At 38.0% G+C, this 15,161-nt stretch overlaps 2 protein-coding genes across 2 annotated transcripts; one reads left to right on the top strand and one right to left on the bottom strand.

The window, feature by feature from the left end:
* The first annotated feature begins 280 nt into the window (after positions 1–280).
* Positions 281–2,065, top strand: LOC128226262 (mucin-6-like). Its single transcript, XM_052936145.1, has one exon. It carries the CDS (start codon positions 281–283, stop codon positions 2,063–2,065), a length of 1,785 nt encoding a protein of 594 aa, XP_052792105.1.
* A 12,115-nt stretch (positions 2,066–14,180) lies between these two features.
* On the bottom strand, positions 14,181–15,155 carry LOC128226261 (uncharacterized protein K02A2.6-like). Its single transcript, XM_052936144.1, has one exon. The coding sequence runs from the start codon at positions 15,153–15,155 to the stop codon at positions 14,181–14,183; it is 975 nt and encodes a 324-aa protein (XP_052792104.1).
* Positions 15,156–15,161: the final 6 nt, after the last annotated feature.

The raw sequence follows: 15,161 nt of genomic DNA, 5'->3' as shown, positions 1-15,161 counted from the left end.
ACACACGAACACACCAGCACACAACAACATGTAAAAACATCAGCACACCAGCACAACAACATGCCATCTCACCAACACACAATAACATATCATTACACCAACACACCAGCACAACAAAATATCGATACACCAACAAACCAGCACAACAACATGCCAACACACCAACACACCAGCACAACAATATGCCAACACACCAACACACCAGCACACAACAACATGCCAACACACCAACACACCAGCACAACAACATGCCAACACACCAACACACCAGCACAACAACATGCCAACACACCAACACACCAGCACAACAACATACCATCTCACCAACACACAAGCACAAAAACATATCATTACACCAACACACCAGCATAACAACATATCGATACACCAACAAACCAGCACAACAACATGCCAACACACCAACACACCAGCACAACAACATGCCAACACACCAACACACCAGCACACAATAACATGCCAACACACCAACACACCAGCACACAACAACATGCCAACACACCAACACACCAGCACAACAACATGCCAACACACCAACACACCAACACACCAGCACAACAACATGCCAACACACCAACACACCAGCACAACAACATGCCAACACACCAACACAAAGCACAACAACTTGTCGAAACACCAGCACAACAACATGCCAACACACCAACACACACGCACAACAACTTGTCAACACACCAGTACACCTGCAGAACAACATGTCAACACACCAACACACCAGCACAACAACATGTCAACACAAACACACCAGAACAACAACATGCCAACACACCAGCACATCAACATGCCAACACACCAACACACCAGCACAACAACATGCCATCTCACCAACACACCAGCACAACAACATGCCAACACACCAACACAAAGCACAACAACTTGTCGAAACACCAGCACAACAACATGCCAACACACCAACACACACGCACAACAACTTGTCAACACACCAGTACACCTGCAGAACAACATGTCAACACACCAACACACCAGCACAACAACATGTCAACACAAACACACCAGAACAACAACATGCCAACACACCAGCACATCAACATGCCAACACACCAACACACCAGCACAACAACATGCCATCTCACCAACACACCAGCACAACAACATGCCATCACACCAGCACAACAACATGCCATCTCACCAACACACCAACACAACAACACAACAACATGCCAACACACCAACACACCCGTACAACAACATGCCATCTCACCAACACACCAGCACAACAACACACCAGCACACCAACACAACTGCACAACAACACACCTGCACAACAACATGCCAACACATCAACATACCTGCACAGCAACATGCCATCACACCAACACACCTGCACAACAACATGCCTACACACCATCACACCTGCACAACAACATGCCAACACACCAACACGCCTGTACAACAACATGCCCACACACCAACACACCTGCAGAACAACATGTCAACACACCTGAACAACAACATGCCAACACGCCAACACACCTGTACAACAACATGCCAACACACCAGCAAACCTGCAAAACAACATGCAAACACACCTGTACAACAACATGCCAACACACCAACACACCAGCACAACAACATGCCAACACACCAACACACCTGCACAACAACATCCAACATACCATCACACCTGCACAACAACATGCCAACACACCTGCACAACAACATGCCCATACACCAACATACCTGCAAAACAACATGCCATAACACCTGTACAACAACATGCCAACATACCATCACACCTGCACAACAACATGCCAACACACCAACAAACCAGCATAACAACATGGCGACACAGCAACACACCTGCACAACAACATGCCAACACACCAACACACCTGTACAACAACATGCCAACACACCAGCACACCTGCAAAACAACATGCCATCTCACCAACACACCTGCACAACAACATGCAAGCACACCAACACACCTGCAAAACAACGTGTCAACACACCAGCATACCAACATGTCGACACACCAGCATACCAACATGTCGACACTTCAGCATAATAACATGTCAATACACTAGTATACCAACATTCCACACAACACAAGTACGGACTAAATTGGATTTAACAGCAGTTTCACAATTCTATATCTCTTATCGGTAGCTTTTTTTGACAGCCTGAGCCTAAATAAACATAGCTCCTGTCTCGTGTCCATCACTTGAGAGCGTTGAATAAGGGATTTTAGCGACACAGAATGATTAACCTTTTTATTTTGCCAAATATTGGTGACTTTTTATTTAATGTATGTCCACGAAATCTTGAATATTGTACTCTTATGATTTACCATGTAACATCAGTATTGTAAGTTTATGCATAAATATGTTGGCATTTCTAACTGCACCATCATTTTACTTTTTCCAAAATCAAAACTGCCATATCTTTCGCAACGACACGAGAAGAACGCGCATAACTTAGATTTCCTGAAACGTACAGACGGTCTTTAATTTTCACAACTGTGTGCAAGCAATCTTTCCCACTAAAGTCTTCATATAAAAGGTCAGCGTATTATCTTATATTTGACGATAGGCATTGTAATAATATTTATAGGAACCATTAAATGCAAATCACCATCAATTGTGCACTAACAGAACGAAATAAATTTACTCTGCGTCTGATAAGACAACTTTATTTTCCAATGATAAATTTCCCATGACATGCAAGTTGATGTCGTGAACAAGCCGGTTCTGGCCCAACTCCCTAACTTACACAAGACTTTATTCTCCGTCCTCCCATATTCTATATTTTATACACACTAAAAGCTATCAACATTTTCGGCTGGGGCTGAACGAAAATCGGGATCGATATACAATATCTTTGATGATTTGTTATCCCGCAAAGGCAATAAAAATAAAATATAAACATAATACACATAACACTTTAGTGGCAAAAAAATATTGAGTTATAACAGGGAAATGCATGTCCTGTAGATATAAAAATATACACTGTATCTTTTCCGGTCTTTCAAACTACCGCGCAAATATTTAACATTTAACGTTATTCAATTTAGTATTGAGAAGAACAGAAGATTAAGAAATATGAATAGTTTCTCCTGGCCAACAATATATATTTATTCTCTAACGCCAATGCCGTTAAAACAAGGCCAGGGTTGGTATTCAATATATACTTAAGTCAATTTTATGGTAAAGAATCATTGACTCCATTCACTGTAAAGGTCCGTTATTTATATCGAGAAATCCGATTAGTTACATCGTTCTTAGATTCAATTAAGAACTGTATTGAAAACCACCCCTGCCCATTATGAGCGCCGATGTATCATACCCTTTTCGTTTCTTCTATCTCCGGTGTAACGCTTTATCTCAGTCAGCCAGGTGAAACAATGGCCATGTAATAAATATTTTGCACAAAATGATAACGTAAGCATGTTAAATGAAAATAAAATAATAATCAATAATTTGTGTTCTCATGTTAGCCATGGTTGAAGAAAATAAAAACCTTTTATGATAAGTTTATACATAAGATAGATACGTTTTATTTAAAGTCGGCCAGACAAAACATATGTATAATGACTACGTATACAAAATAGAATGAATAGTAAAGCTGACATGAATAATCCAAACATAAATCACAAACACGTGCATACTTATAACGACGGTATAAAGTATTATATTATGACTAAAACAATGAGTTTGAAATCAACATTTTTGTAGTAATCAAGATCACGATTTCAAAAGTTTCCATGGCTATGTTTCTGACTCGTCTTCGTAATGTTGGCAATTCTCTCTAAAAGGTCTTCATTAGGATATTTTATAACCATTTCATTCCAATCTTAGAGCGCGTTGACAGTTTCATCACATGGAATAGCGCTGTCTCCAATTTGAATGGTTGTATTTCTAACTGCAATTGCTTGAAATTTGTCAGGGCTTGCTTGCATTTTATTGCAGTAAAACCAGTTCATGTTATTCTATAAAAGCTTGGTTAATTTGGGATATATCTCAAAATAGTCAAGACGTTTTCAGAAGGATTCATTTACTCGGCAAAACCAGACGCATACAACGTTACACACATCTAAGGGTAATCAAGGTTATAAACCATTACCAACATCCTTTTTAGTCTAAGACCACATTTATTTCTACTATATGTTTCATATGGACACTCACATTGCTTTTAACTTCAAAACAGTCCCAATTGAAAAACAAGGAGCTGTTCGCTGTAGATCAATCCAATACACAAACTTTAATCACAAGAAAACATAACGTTGACCATCAAACCTGATCACAAAATTCAGTAGAAAAACATTTCATTTAAGCTTCCTCGTACATTGGATACAAACAAACAATTTACAGACTTCTATAGGCTTGTTTCCCAATACATACACTGGAAAATGTCCTTTTTTTCAATACAGTGTCAACAATGTTAAGTTATTTGTAAAAAGAGCACCTGTTTCTCCTCTTTCATTCAACATTAATAAATTATTTATACTTGAACACGATAGCTCTTTTTCTGTATTATAATCCGGATCTTTGGTCAAAAGGGGCAGATAACTATTGTCTTGATCTTTTAAAGATTTATTGTAATCAAAAGCAGCTTTTGTGTTCTTATGATTTAAAATGATTAAATACCTTTTAACATTTGTATGCTGGTACAGTACAGTACAGTACAGTACAGTACAAAACAAAACAATATAATACAGTACAGTACAGTACAGTAAAGTACAGTACACTACAGTACAGTACAGTTAAGTACAAAACAATTCATAACAATGCAATACAATATAAGTTTCTGACCTAATAAATACACAGCCAAGGTCTTTCATACATACTTATATCAATGGTTTTACTTTTATCCATCACAGTTTTAGTCACTTTCATTTTTACGACATTAACCTAAATTAATGTCTAACATAGTCTTTCAAATATTCCGGAGGTTTGATTTTTCTTCTTGGTCTTAGGTTCATTTTCGTATTTTTTTTCTTTCTCTTATTTCTGGATTTGTTGTATTTTCAGTATGAATGGTTAGTTCCTTTTGAATGTCCCAATTTGGAGGTGGTGACATGTCTCGAGCTTGGACGTCTTCTTCTATTTCTCACATGTGGTCCCGGTTTCCTGTACACATTACAGTGTTATCATTGCTCTCAACTACGAAGTTCCTTTCAGTAACCCATTCCTGTTCTAAACCAGGCATCCATTTGTTATTGTGTCTTATGTACAAATTGTCTCCCTTTTTAAGATTTTGAAGATTCTTTGGGTTCTTATCCGAAGAATTGCGATTCGCCTCAGGTTTCTAGTAACTATGTTTTGGTCTTTGCTGGGAAACAGAGGACATAACATCATTTCATAAAGGCTGAAACGTTTTGGAGTGTAACCAAGTTCTAATTGTGCTTCATAAGGATCAGTTTCTGCTTCGACACATTTGATCCTCATTTTTAAGCCGGTGTCCGCTTTTCCGTTTGAATTTTGATTGTTTTGCGAGGTGGTGGTGTATTTGCCATCATTTACTTTTTCTCTGAGGATCCCGAATCTCCTGAATTGTTTCTTAAGCTTTCCATACACTTGAATATATTTTGTTTCGCATCATACAGGACCAGTTCCTTTCACATATGTGAACACGATAGCTGTATCTTATCTTAACAGTTTCATCATGATATCCTGCAGTCGCTCCGGCGTTTCATCAGTATGTGTTGTGATCATGCTCGACGTTTAGTTTTCTGCCGTAGGTGTACTGATAAAATATATCAGTGCATATAAGGCAGGTAGGAGAAAACGATCTTTATTGGAGTCAAAGAAAACTAATACTGAAGCTTTTGTCACTTATTCTTTGATACTTTGGAATTCCACAACACACTGCTCATTCCAAACGAAATCAACTTCATTTATTGAGTAATTTCTAAGTTACCCAGAGTTTTAGACGATTCGGCAAAAATCTCACCATGTCTTGAACAAGACTGTACATATGTTTTCATATACATATACATGTGTATCATGTTCTGGTTTTCATTTTCATTATCGGTTTAATCTTTTGTCATCAGGTAAAATACTCTTATCAGTTATCTTATGAATATAACACGTTATTTCTTTTTACATGTCTTCATTGTCCTCATTTATCAAGATATTCTGTTCATCAAATAGTGCACATATTTCGTCAAGATTCTGAAAATTATTGTTCTACCACTTCAGTTTCACTTTCACCACATCCGACAGCGATAATGTCATATGGTATTATGCAAACGCCTTCAAGTCCATTCGGGGCTTCACAAAACGTTTTCTGAATTATTTCACAAGAAACGTTCAATTCAAACCTTTTCCATATATTCTTTCCAACCGGTACTATCATGGAAAATAGTGTATTGGAATCTTTGCGAAGTGTAGTTCCTGCATAATGTCACCAAATATCTGTAGTGTATACGTGTCGCGACTACTGATCTATATAAAAGAATTATTGTATATCGCAACGGCCATCTGACTCACCAATGTGACTTGTTCTAATATGTCTCTTTCAACCAAACGATCAATTTCACATTTGACTTCATCGCAATTTGAATGTTTGTAGCTGGCTCAGCTTAGTGATCGCTAATTCGTCTACTGTTAGGATATCCTCACCCAGATCTCCAAGATCCCTTTAAACCTTTCAAATAACATTGTCAGAATTTATTTTCACAAAGCTCAGTTTTGGAATTGTCTGCAATCCTAGCAACCATTCAAATTCAGCAGGACCAGCAGTTCACTGCATTTTTTTTCTCCCGTGCAATGAATTTTAACCTTCAGTGTTGTCTGACCTAAGAAATTTACTATGGATTTGTTGCACATTTTGTCATTTTATTTTTCCTCTGACTTTTACGAATAGATTTGCGGTTAATTGGGTTGAGGTCTGCACTAGTGTCTATTTAAAAGTCGGTTTCAAAATCATTCACAATCATTCTAACTTTCACTTGTGCTTTCATGCCACCGTGACATGTTTGTAGCGAAAATTCATCTTCACTCTCCGATTAAGAAACCTCAGCCAAAGATATTTTTCAATATGAGGCAAAAAATGCATATGTTCTTGTCTGTATGGTTAGTTCTTCTACTCTGTGGTAAAACATTTCATTCTGATCTGGCACCAACATATTCTACTCTGTGGTAAAACATTTCATTCTGATCTGGCACCAACATCTTCTACTCTGTGGTAAAACATTTCATTCTGATCTGGCACCAACATATTCTACTCTGTGGTAAAACATTTCATTCTGATCTGGCACCAACATCTTCTACTCTGTGGTAAAACATTTCATTCTGATCTAGCACCAACATCTTCTACTATGTGGTAAAACATTTCATTCTGATCTGACACCAACATCTTCTACTCTGTGGTAAAACATTTCATTCTGATCTGGCACCAACATCTTCTACTCTGTGGTAAAACATTTCATTCTGATCTGGCACCAACATCTTCTACTCTGTGGTAAAACATTTCATTCTGATCTAGCACCAACATCTTCTACTCTGTGGTAAAACATTTCATTCTGATCTGGCACCAACATCTTTAGTTTGTGACCTTGCCGGCTTATCATTGTGGTATTTCTTTGATATCTTCTATTTCGTGCACTAGGCGTTCCTATCCGTGATCATGTTTGCTGGATTGTGCGTGAGTACGTCAAATTTGTATGCATTTCTTTAGATTAGGGTTATCTCTCCTCAAGAGCAGTTTCTGATTTTTTAACTAAATACAATATTGACCCTTATTTTGCTGTCAGAATGATCTTGAAAGTTGTCGGAATCTTAACGTTTTCATAGTTCCGTTAAGAAACTTTCGGATGGAGGAAGTTCGTCTTGAATCGTCTTCAAAATTTATGCGCCTCCAAGACTTTATTTTGTGTCGGGTTGCTGTACTTTTCTTTTTTTTTCCCGTATAACTTTGTACATTTAAATTTGTCGCTCCGACCTTAAAATATTGATTAAGCTATGGTAAAGTATTTGACCGTTACCAATTAACAGGTGTTATGGGTCTAAATCTGGTTTGAACAGTTAAGGGTACGAGAAAATGTTGCATTGGATGGGCTATATTACTGTTATATCGGTGCCCAGAGTCCGCTTATACACTACAGAAGCCAGCTACGTCTTCTTCTTGTTTCCACGCGCTGACACCATGTTGAGAGCTTGGTTTATGTGTAAGGAATCGACGTGGAATAGTCAAAATATTCAAGCGCTTTCAGAACGATTCATTTACTAAATGTTAATGAAGTTTATAAACCATTTTCAACAGCAGTCATTAACTATACCTCTTTAAGTTTTAACATAATTGACCGATTTCAGTTATTCCTAAGGTTACCAATTAACTATTATCGTTGCAACATTGTTTACCATCGAAGCTGCATAGCGCATCGTGATACATTATTGCGTTTTCAAATCATGAATGTTAGTTCAAGCTTTTATTGTCATTTTATGTTGTTGTTTTGACGTTATGAAGTTATGAATTCGTAAGCTAGATTTATTTGGTAATACGCCTTATTCCTAAAATCCTAACCGACTGTCGGGTATATAAGCGACGCAATAACGAATCTGCAATGTGGCGGATCCGTAGTCTAGTGGTAACACACTTGGCTGTAAATCCAGGGGCCGCAGATTTGATTCCCCTGCTCACCACTTAAAATATTTATCGTCTTTCGGGAGGGGCGTTAAATAGTGATACCGTGTGACAGTGCTATATTCTGGTACAAGCTAGCTCTTAACATGGTTACATTCTGTATGTGCACAATGCTCGCAAAATGCTTAATGTGACTTACACTCTTAGAAAGGGCCGTGTCCGAGTGCAAGAATATATAAACTCAAAACCACCAAGCTGCATTCACTTTCCGATTATTTTGGAATGTATTTGCGCTGTAAATTGCCCTGCAATAGTTCAGTCAACTTATCACGTTTAACAGTACTTACAACTGCTTGAAGTCAATAGGTCATGGACAGATACAAAAACGTACCCGGGTTCAAATACCCGCGGGTGCCCGTATAAACACACCATGCCACAGAATAAACACAACATAATTTTATAATATTACGCATGTCGTCTGAAACAAACACTTGTACAGTTAATGAGGTTTGTCATCGCCTGTCATATGAATAGACGAAATGACATCACTGTTCACGTGAGCTCAGTAACAAAACATGGTGAACGTCAATTATGAAAAAAGAACGTGGATAGGAAACACCTTATTTGTTTTACTTGCTGTATTGAACGGGTACTGCGTTCTAAAATAGTACCCGAGTACAGGCCAAAACGTACCCGAGTACAGGCCAGAACGTACCCGAGTACGGGCTAGAACGTACCCGGCCGGCGGATACCTGGGTACCCGTCAATGCACTAAAGTTAGAGCTGCTAACTGAAATACGGATGATAGAAACGGAAAGTTAAACAGATATAATGTTTTGTTTCCCTTGTTCCATGCCATGTGCTGCATATTTTAAATTAATCTCAAGTGAGACAATAGCTAACATTTAAATTAATTATCCCAAGGGATACTCTCAGTGTGACTGGGCATAAGTTTCAGTCACCTAAAACGCACGTGACTTTTGGGGTTAAAATACTCTTCAAATAATTGAGGATAAAGCCATGATGCGAGCTGTGTGTACGTGCTGGCCTTTACAAACTTTAAAACAACACGTTTGATCATTACGCTTACTGACATCCGAATATTCCAACTAATCTTTTCGAGCATGTAATTTGGCTGAACATGTTGAAATGACACTGCCTTGTATTGATGGGTTTGCTGAAATTATATACTGCGCATATTGCGCAGATACTGACTACTGTCATGTTAAAATATCATCATTAAACCAAAACTGCTTTGAATGTGTACCGAGTGTGATTTAAATAGGAAGTTCCTGAATCAAAATGCGTTGTTTCTGTTGTTTCCCGCAAATCTTACGGAGAGCGTAGATGTAAATCAATATAATGTATAAGTCATTCGCTAAGTAGCATCAGACACTATTCTAGGGATTGGTATTCATTCGTTAGTTTATTTCAAAATATATCTTAAGATCTTATTTTTTCGTTCTAGAGTTATAATCTCCAAATGCATCACAGGCTTGGAGTTATCGTCAAGCTGCTTTGATCCTGCAGTAAATAATGACGGACCCATGCAAAAAAGAATCCGATGAGAACTTGCTGCTCACGGATTCTTTGATGAAACTGTCCTCGGTGTCTCCGCCATTCATAGACATTACAAGACAACTCACTTCCTCAAATCATACCGGGAACTCGTCTGAGAATCGGAAACCGTTTATCCTGAAATCGCATGGCTCTGCTAGTTTTGATTTGCAGATTAATCGGATAATCAATTCAGTTAATCATTTTCTAAAAATGGCCTAAACGAATGTAGTATATCCATTTCTGGCTATAGACTCCACTTTCCGACAATTATTAGAGCATTACTCAGAATAATGAATGAACGTATTATCAATGAAACCGCTCCCAGTCCTGTGACACGATAAATTGACAAATATGTTTTCCAGTCACTTCAGTGTCACAAAAAGGTTATATTTAATTGGTTATCAGAGGGATCTATGTCGAACGCATGTTAAGGAGAGCATATCAGTTTGGTTGTTAGTTCAGAGAAATACATTTAAAAACGTGACATTTTTTTTTTAATAATTTCATGACTGGAAACAGCAATTTATACTGCCAATGTTGTGTTGACATCAGTTGTTTACCAGCATTCGGTAACGGTCCATTTGTTTACCAGCATTCGGTAACGGTCCATTTGTTTACCAGCATTCGGTAACGGTCCATTTGTTTACCAGCATTCGGTAACGGTCCATTTGTTTACCAGCATTCGGTAACGGTCCATTTGTTTACCAGCATTCGGTAACGGTCCATTTGTTTACCAGCATTCGGTAACGGTCCATTTGTTTTGATTAACTATTTATAATAATATTATGTGGCATAGCCTGCTTTGTCGGCAAGATTGCATGATGTCTGTGGGAGTGGTGTACATAACACAAGTTTTGACTATTACGGTCATAACGAATTAAAGAATATAAATCACTGTAGGCGTAATTATCAGTGACCACACCAGCATTTATGACTTGTCTGTCAATTAAACAAGACATCATACTGTTCTTTTCGCACCACACCGTCGATGGTTTTCACAAGTTAATCAAATTGTCTCAGACAAACCTGGATGATTAATTTACATGTAATTAAACGGAGATGCGAATGCCGATCCCAACACTGACGGTACGACGACTGTTATTCCCTCTTTGTCAGTCAATCCGCTGTGTTTGAATGAAATGATAATGTCAGCTGACTTTGAGCTCAACGTTTTTAGCTCGACTATTCGAAGAATAAGGAGAGCTATCCTAGTCACCCGAGCGTCGGCGTCGGCGTCGGCGTAACCACTTACGTTTAAGTTTGCGTACCACCTCAAATATTTTCAAAGTCCATGGACATATGGCTTTGAAACTTTGCACACTTGTTCACCATCATGCCCCTAACCTATACACAGGAGGAGGTAACTCTATCAAGCATTTTGACAAAATTATGCCCCTTTTTCGACTTAGAATTTACGTTAAATTTTGCGTACCACCTCAAATATTTTCAAAGTCCATTGACATATGGCTTTGAAACTTTGCACGCTTGTTCACCATCATGCCCCCAACCTATACACAGGAGGAGGTAACTCTATCAAGCATTTTGACAAAATTATGCCCCTTTTTCGACTTAGAATTTACGTTAAAGTTTGCATACCATCTCAAATATCTTCCAATTCAATTTATGTAAATATCTCAGCACATCATGTATTGCATTGAAATCTAATCTAACAGTGATCCATGCATGTTTTGCCAAAACTTTTCAATCCATACACCAAAAACCGGCGGAATAGTCGAGCGCGCTGTCTCTGTGACAGGTCTTGTTTTTTTATTCTAAAGAAAATGTAGTGTGCGCATTGTCAGTCTGTTTCGTCTCAACAGCCAGTCCGTCGTCCGATCATTCGACGCTTGTCAACTCCCCTCCATGAGTTCACCCCTCAATTTAAACGAATTATAGTCCTTGTGGAGTCTTCTATAAAATATCGAAATGTGATAAGTATTTGTATACTATTAATATAGTCGTGATCAGAACGGCACAACATCGAGGTTTGTAGCATATTTACTGAACTTCTACCAAGTTAATGAACGCACGTTACTTTTGGCATTCGAATACTCTTCAAATATTAATGACCAAGTCATGATGCAAGCAATGTGTACGTGCAGACCTTTACAAACTTTAAAATAACACGTTTGATCATTAAAATCACTGACATCCGAATATTCCAATTCTCATTAAACCAAAACTGCTTTGAATTTGTACCGAGTGTGATATAAATAAGAAGATCTTGAAACAAAATACGTTGTTTTTGTTGTTTCCCGCAAATCTGACGGAGAGCGTAGATGGAAATCAATATAATGTTTAAGTCATTCGCTAAGTAGCACCAGACGCTATTCTTGGAATTGGAATTCATTCGTAAGTTTATTTCAAAAAATATCGAAAGATCTTATTTTTTCGTTCTATGGTTATTAACTCCAAAATGCATCACAGGCTTGGAGTTATCGTCAAGCTGCTTTTATCCTGCAGTAAATAATGACGGACCCATGCAAAAAAGAATCCGATGAGAACATGCTGCACACGGATTCTATAATGAAACTGTCCTCGGTGTCTCCGCCATTCATAGACGTTACAAGACAACTCACTTCCTCAAATCATACCGGGAATTCGTCTGAGAATCGGAAACCGTTTATCCTGAAATCGCATGGCTCTGCTAGTTTCTATTCGAAAATTAAATCGGATAATCAATTCAGTTAATCATTTTCTAAAAATGGCCTAAACGAATATAGTATATCCATTTATGGCTATAGACTCCACTTTCCGACAATTATTAGAGCATTACTCAGAATAATGAATGAACGTATTATCAATGGAACCGCTCCCAGTTCTGTGACACGATAAATTGACAAATATGTTTTCTAATCACTTCAGTGTCACAAAAAGGTTATATTTAATTGGTTATCAGAGGGATCCATGTCGAACGCATGTTAAGGAGAGCATATCAGTTTGGTTGTTAGTTCAGAGGAATACATTAAAGACGTGACATTTTTTTTTAATAATTTCATGACTGGAAACAGCAATTTATACTGCTACTTCTATGCTCACAACATTACGTCCCATCTTTTCTCAGATTTAAACTTTCAGCATCTGCCAAAGATTAGTTTAATATTAAAACAATTTCAATCATTAAATTTGTTTAACCACATGATAGTCAATTCATTAGGAGAGTAGTTAATGTTCTGGCAGTTTACGAATTGTGGCAGATAGAGCTAATGTCCAACGGTGTCAGATTTATGGCATCGGCGAGCACTAATTGTTTGATTCACCACAAAGTTTTTGAAAACAAATTGTCTGTTTGTTATTACACTGGTCGTTTTCTGAGATTAATAGCACGTCTCTGGGAGGATTGTAAATTCCAAAGAATTTTAGGTAACTCAGTTTTCGATAGAAAGTTGAATCTGTTCAATAAATTTAGACTGGTCACATATAAAGAAATTTGCAATAGCATCGAAATGTCCTGAATTAAAATGATATGTACACAAGTATAAACATAGTAAACAAATATTCCATTTCTTAAACATACAAAGAATGCGCAAACATATTGGTAAATTAATCTAAATCCATAAAGGGATTATTGTGCCCTTTTCACAATAAATCACTTTTGCACAAAGTCTTGGAAACGTTCTGGGGGGTTTCGATTTCGCGATGAACATCTCGGTTGTGAAGGCTCTTGTTCGTCCGTACGTACAGTGCCAGGACGGTAGAAGTCGTCGAAGTCGTCCTCGCTGTCGGAGTCTTGTAGCCTTATCAGCTTGAAAAAGGACGAATTGCGGGTGATTGACTTGTCTCCTCTTTTCGCTGTTATCATCGAACCGTTTATCTTTGTAATTTTATATGGCTGACTGTCGAAAAGTGTGGAGCACTTGTTTGTTTTGTGTTGTTTGACAAGTACAGAGTCGCCAACGTCAAATGTTGCCGGCTTTGCATGCCGTTTTGCATCCGCGTACGATTTCATTTTAGCTTTTTGATATGCGTCATTTTCACGAGCTTTGACTTGCACATTTTTCTTTGAAGGTTTCGATGGTGCAAATGGTAATTTTATTCTAATCTGTCTTCCAAGAGACTTCTGCTGGACTGTATTTTGTAGTCGCATGTTTTGTAGCTCTATAGTTGCGTACGAATGCATACATGTCTGTGCGCCAATCTGCTTTTTGAGTTTTTGCTGCAATAATTACTTTTCCTATTGTTTTCATGAAACGCTCGCATTCTTCGTTTGCTTGAGGCCAGATAGGGGTAATTTTTCTGTGTTTGAAACCAAATTGTTTTGAAAAGTTTTGAAAGTCTGCACTATTCATCGGCGGTCCATTGTCAGTTCTCAGTATTTCAGGTATTCCATATTCTGAGAATATTTTGTCAAGCTTCTCAATAACTGATTTTGCATTAAGAGATGTTATTATTTCAACAATTGGGAATCTTGAAAAGTCATCAATCAGAACAAGAAGATATTTTCCATCAGGAAATGGTCCACAGAAATCCATGCTCACTGAATCCCATGCCTGTTTTGGCATTTCAGTCATTTGAAGTGGTTCCCTGGAGTTTTTATCAGTTGCTGCGAGACAGGGAATACAACTGTTACACAAGTCCTCAACCATTTTGTCCATTTTTGGAAAGTACACCTTTTCGCGCAATAGTTGTTTTGTCCTAACTATTCCTGGGTGTCCTTCGTGTGCTATTGAAATAGCCTTCTGTTGCAACTGTTTAGGTAACACGATTCTATTTCTATGCAAGAGAACTTCGCCGTTTTTGAACGTCACAACTGTCAGTTCATTTTTCACACGTGCAAGGGTATCTAGTACCGTATTTGTTTTGTAATTTGATTTCCACGAGAATTGTCTGACGTTTTGCATCACTTGTTGAAGGTCGTTGTCACTGCTTGTCTCATTGATTATGTCATGCAACGTCATCGCTTTTGGAACATCATGGTATGTAATGAATGACAGGTATTCTTCTGCGATTTTTCCTGCGTCGCCTGCTTGCGTCTTTGTGACATCAGGGTGCCTACTTAGGTAGTCTGACATGTTTGA

The sequence above is a fragment of the Mya arenaria genome, chromosome 3, assembly GCF_026914265.1.
Source record: "Mya arenaria isolate MELC-2E11 chromosome 3, ASM2691426v1".
NCBI classification, from domain to species: Eukaryota; Metazoa; Mollusca; class Bivalvia; order Myida; family Myidae; genus Mya; species Mya arenaria.
Note: the sequence above shows the minus strand (reverse complement) of the source record. Positions and strands in the feature narration are given on the sequence as shown.

What these genes read in the sequence shown, in the direction of transcription:
- LOC128226261 (XM_052936144.1), bottom strand. Translation starts at nt 15,155, where the DNA reads ATGTCAGACTACCTAAGTAGGCACCCTGATGTCACAAAGACGCAAGCA.
- LOC128226262 (XM_052936145.1), top strand. Translation starts at nt 281, where the DNA reads ATGCCAACACACCAACACACCAGCACAACAACATACCATCTCACCAAC.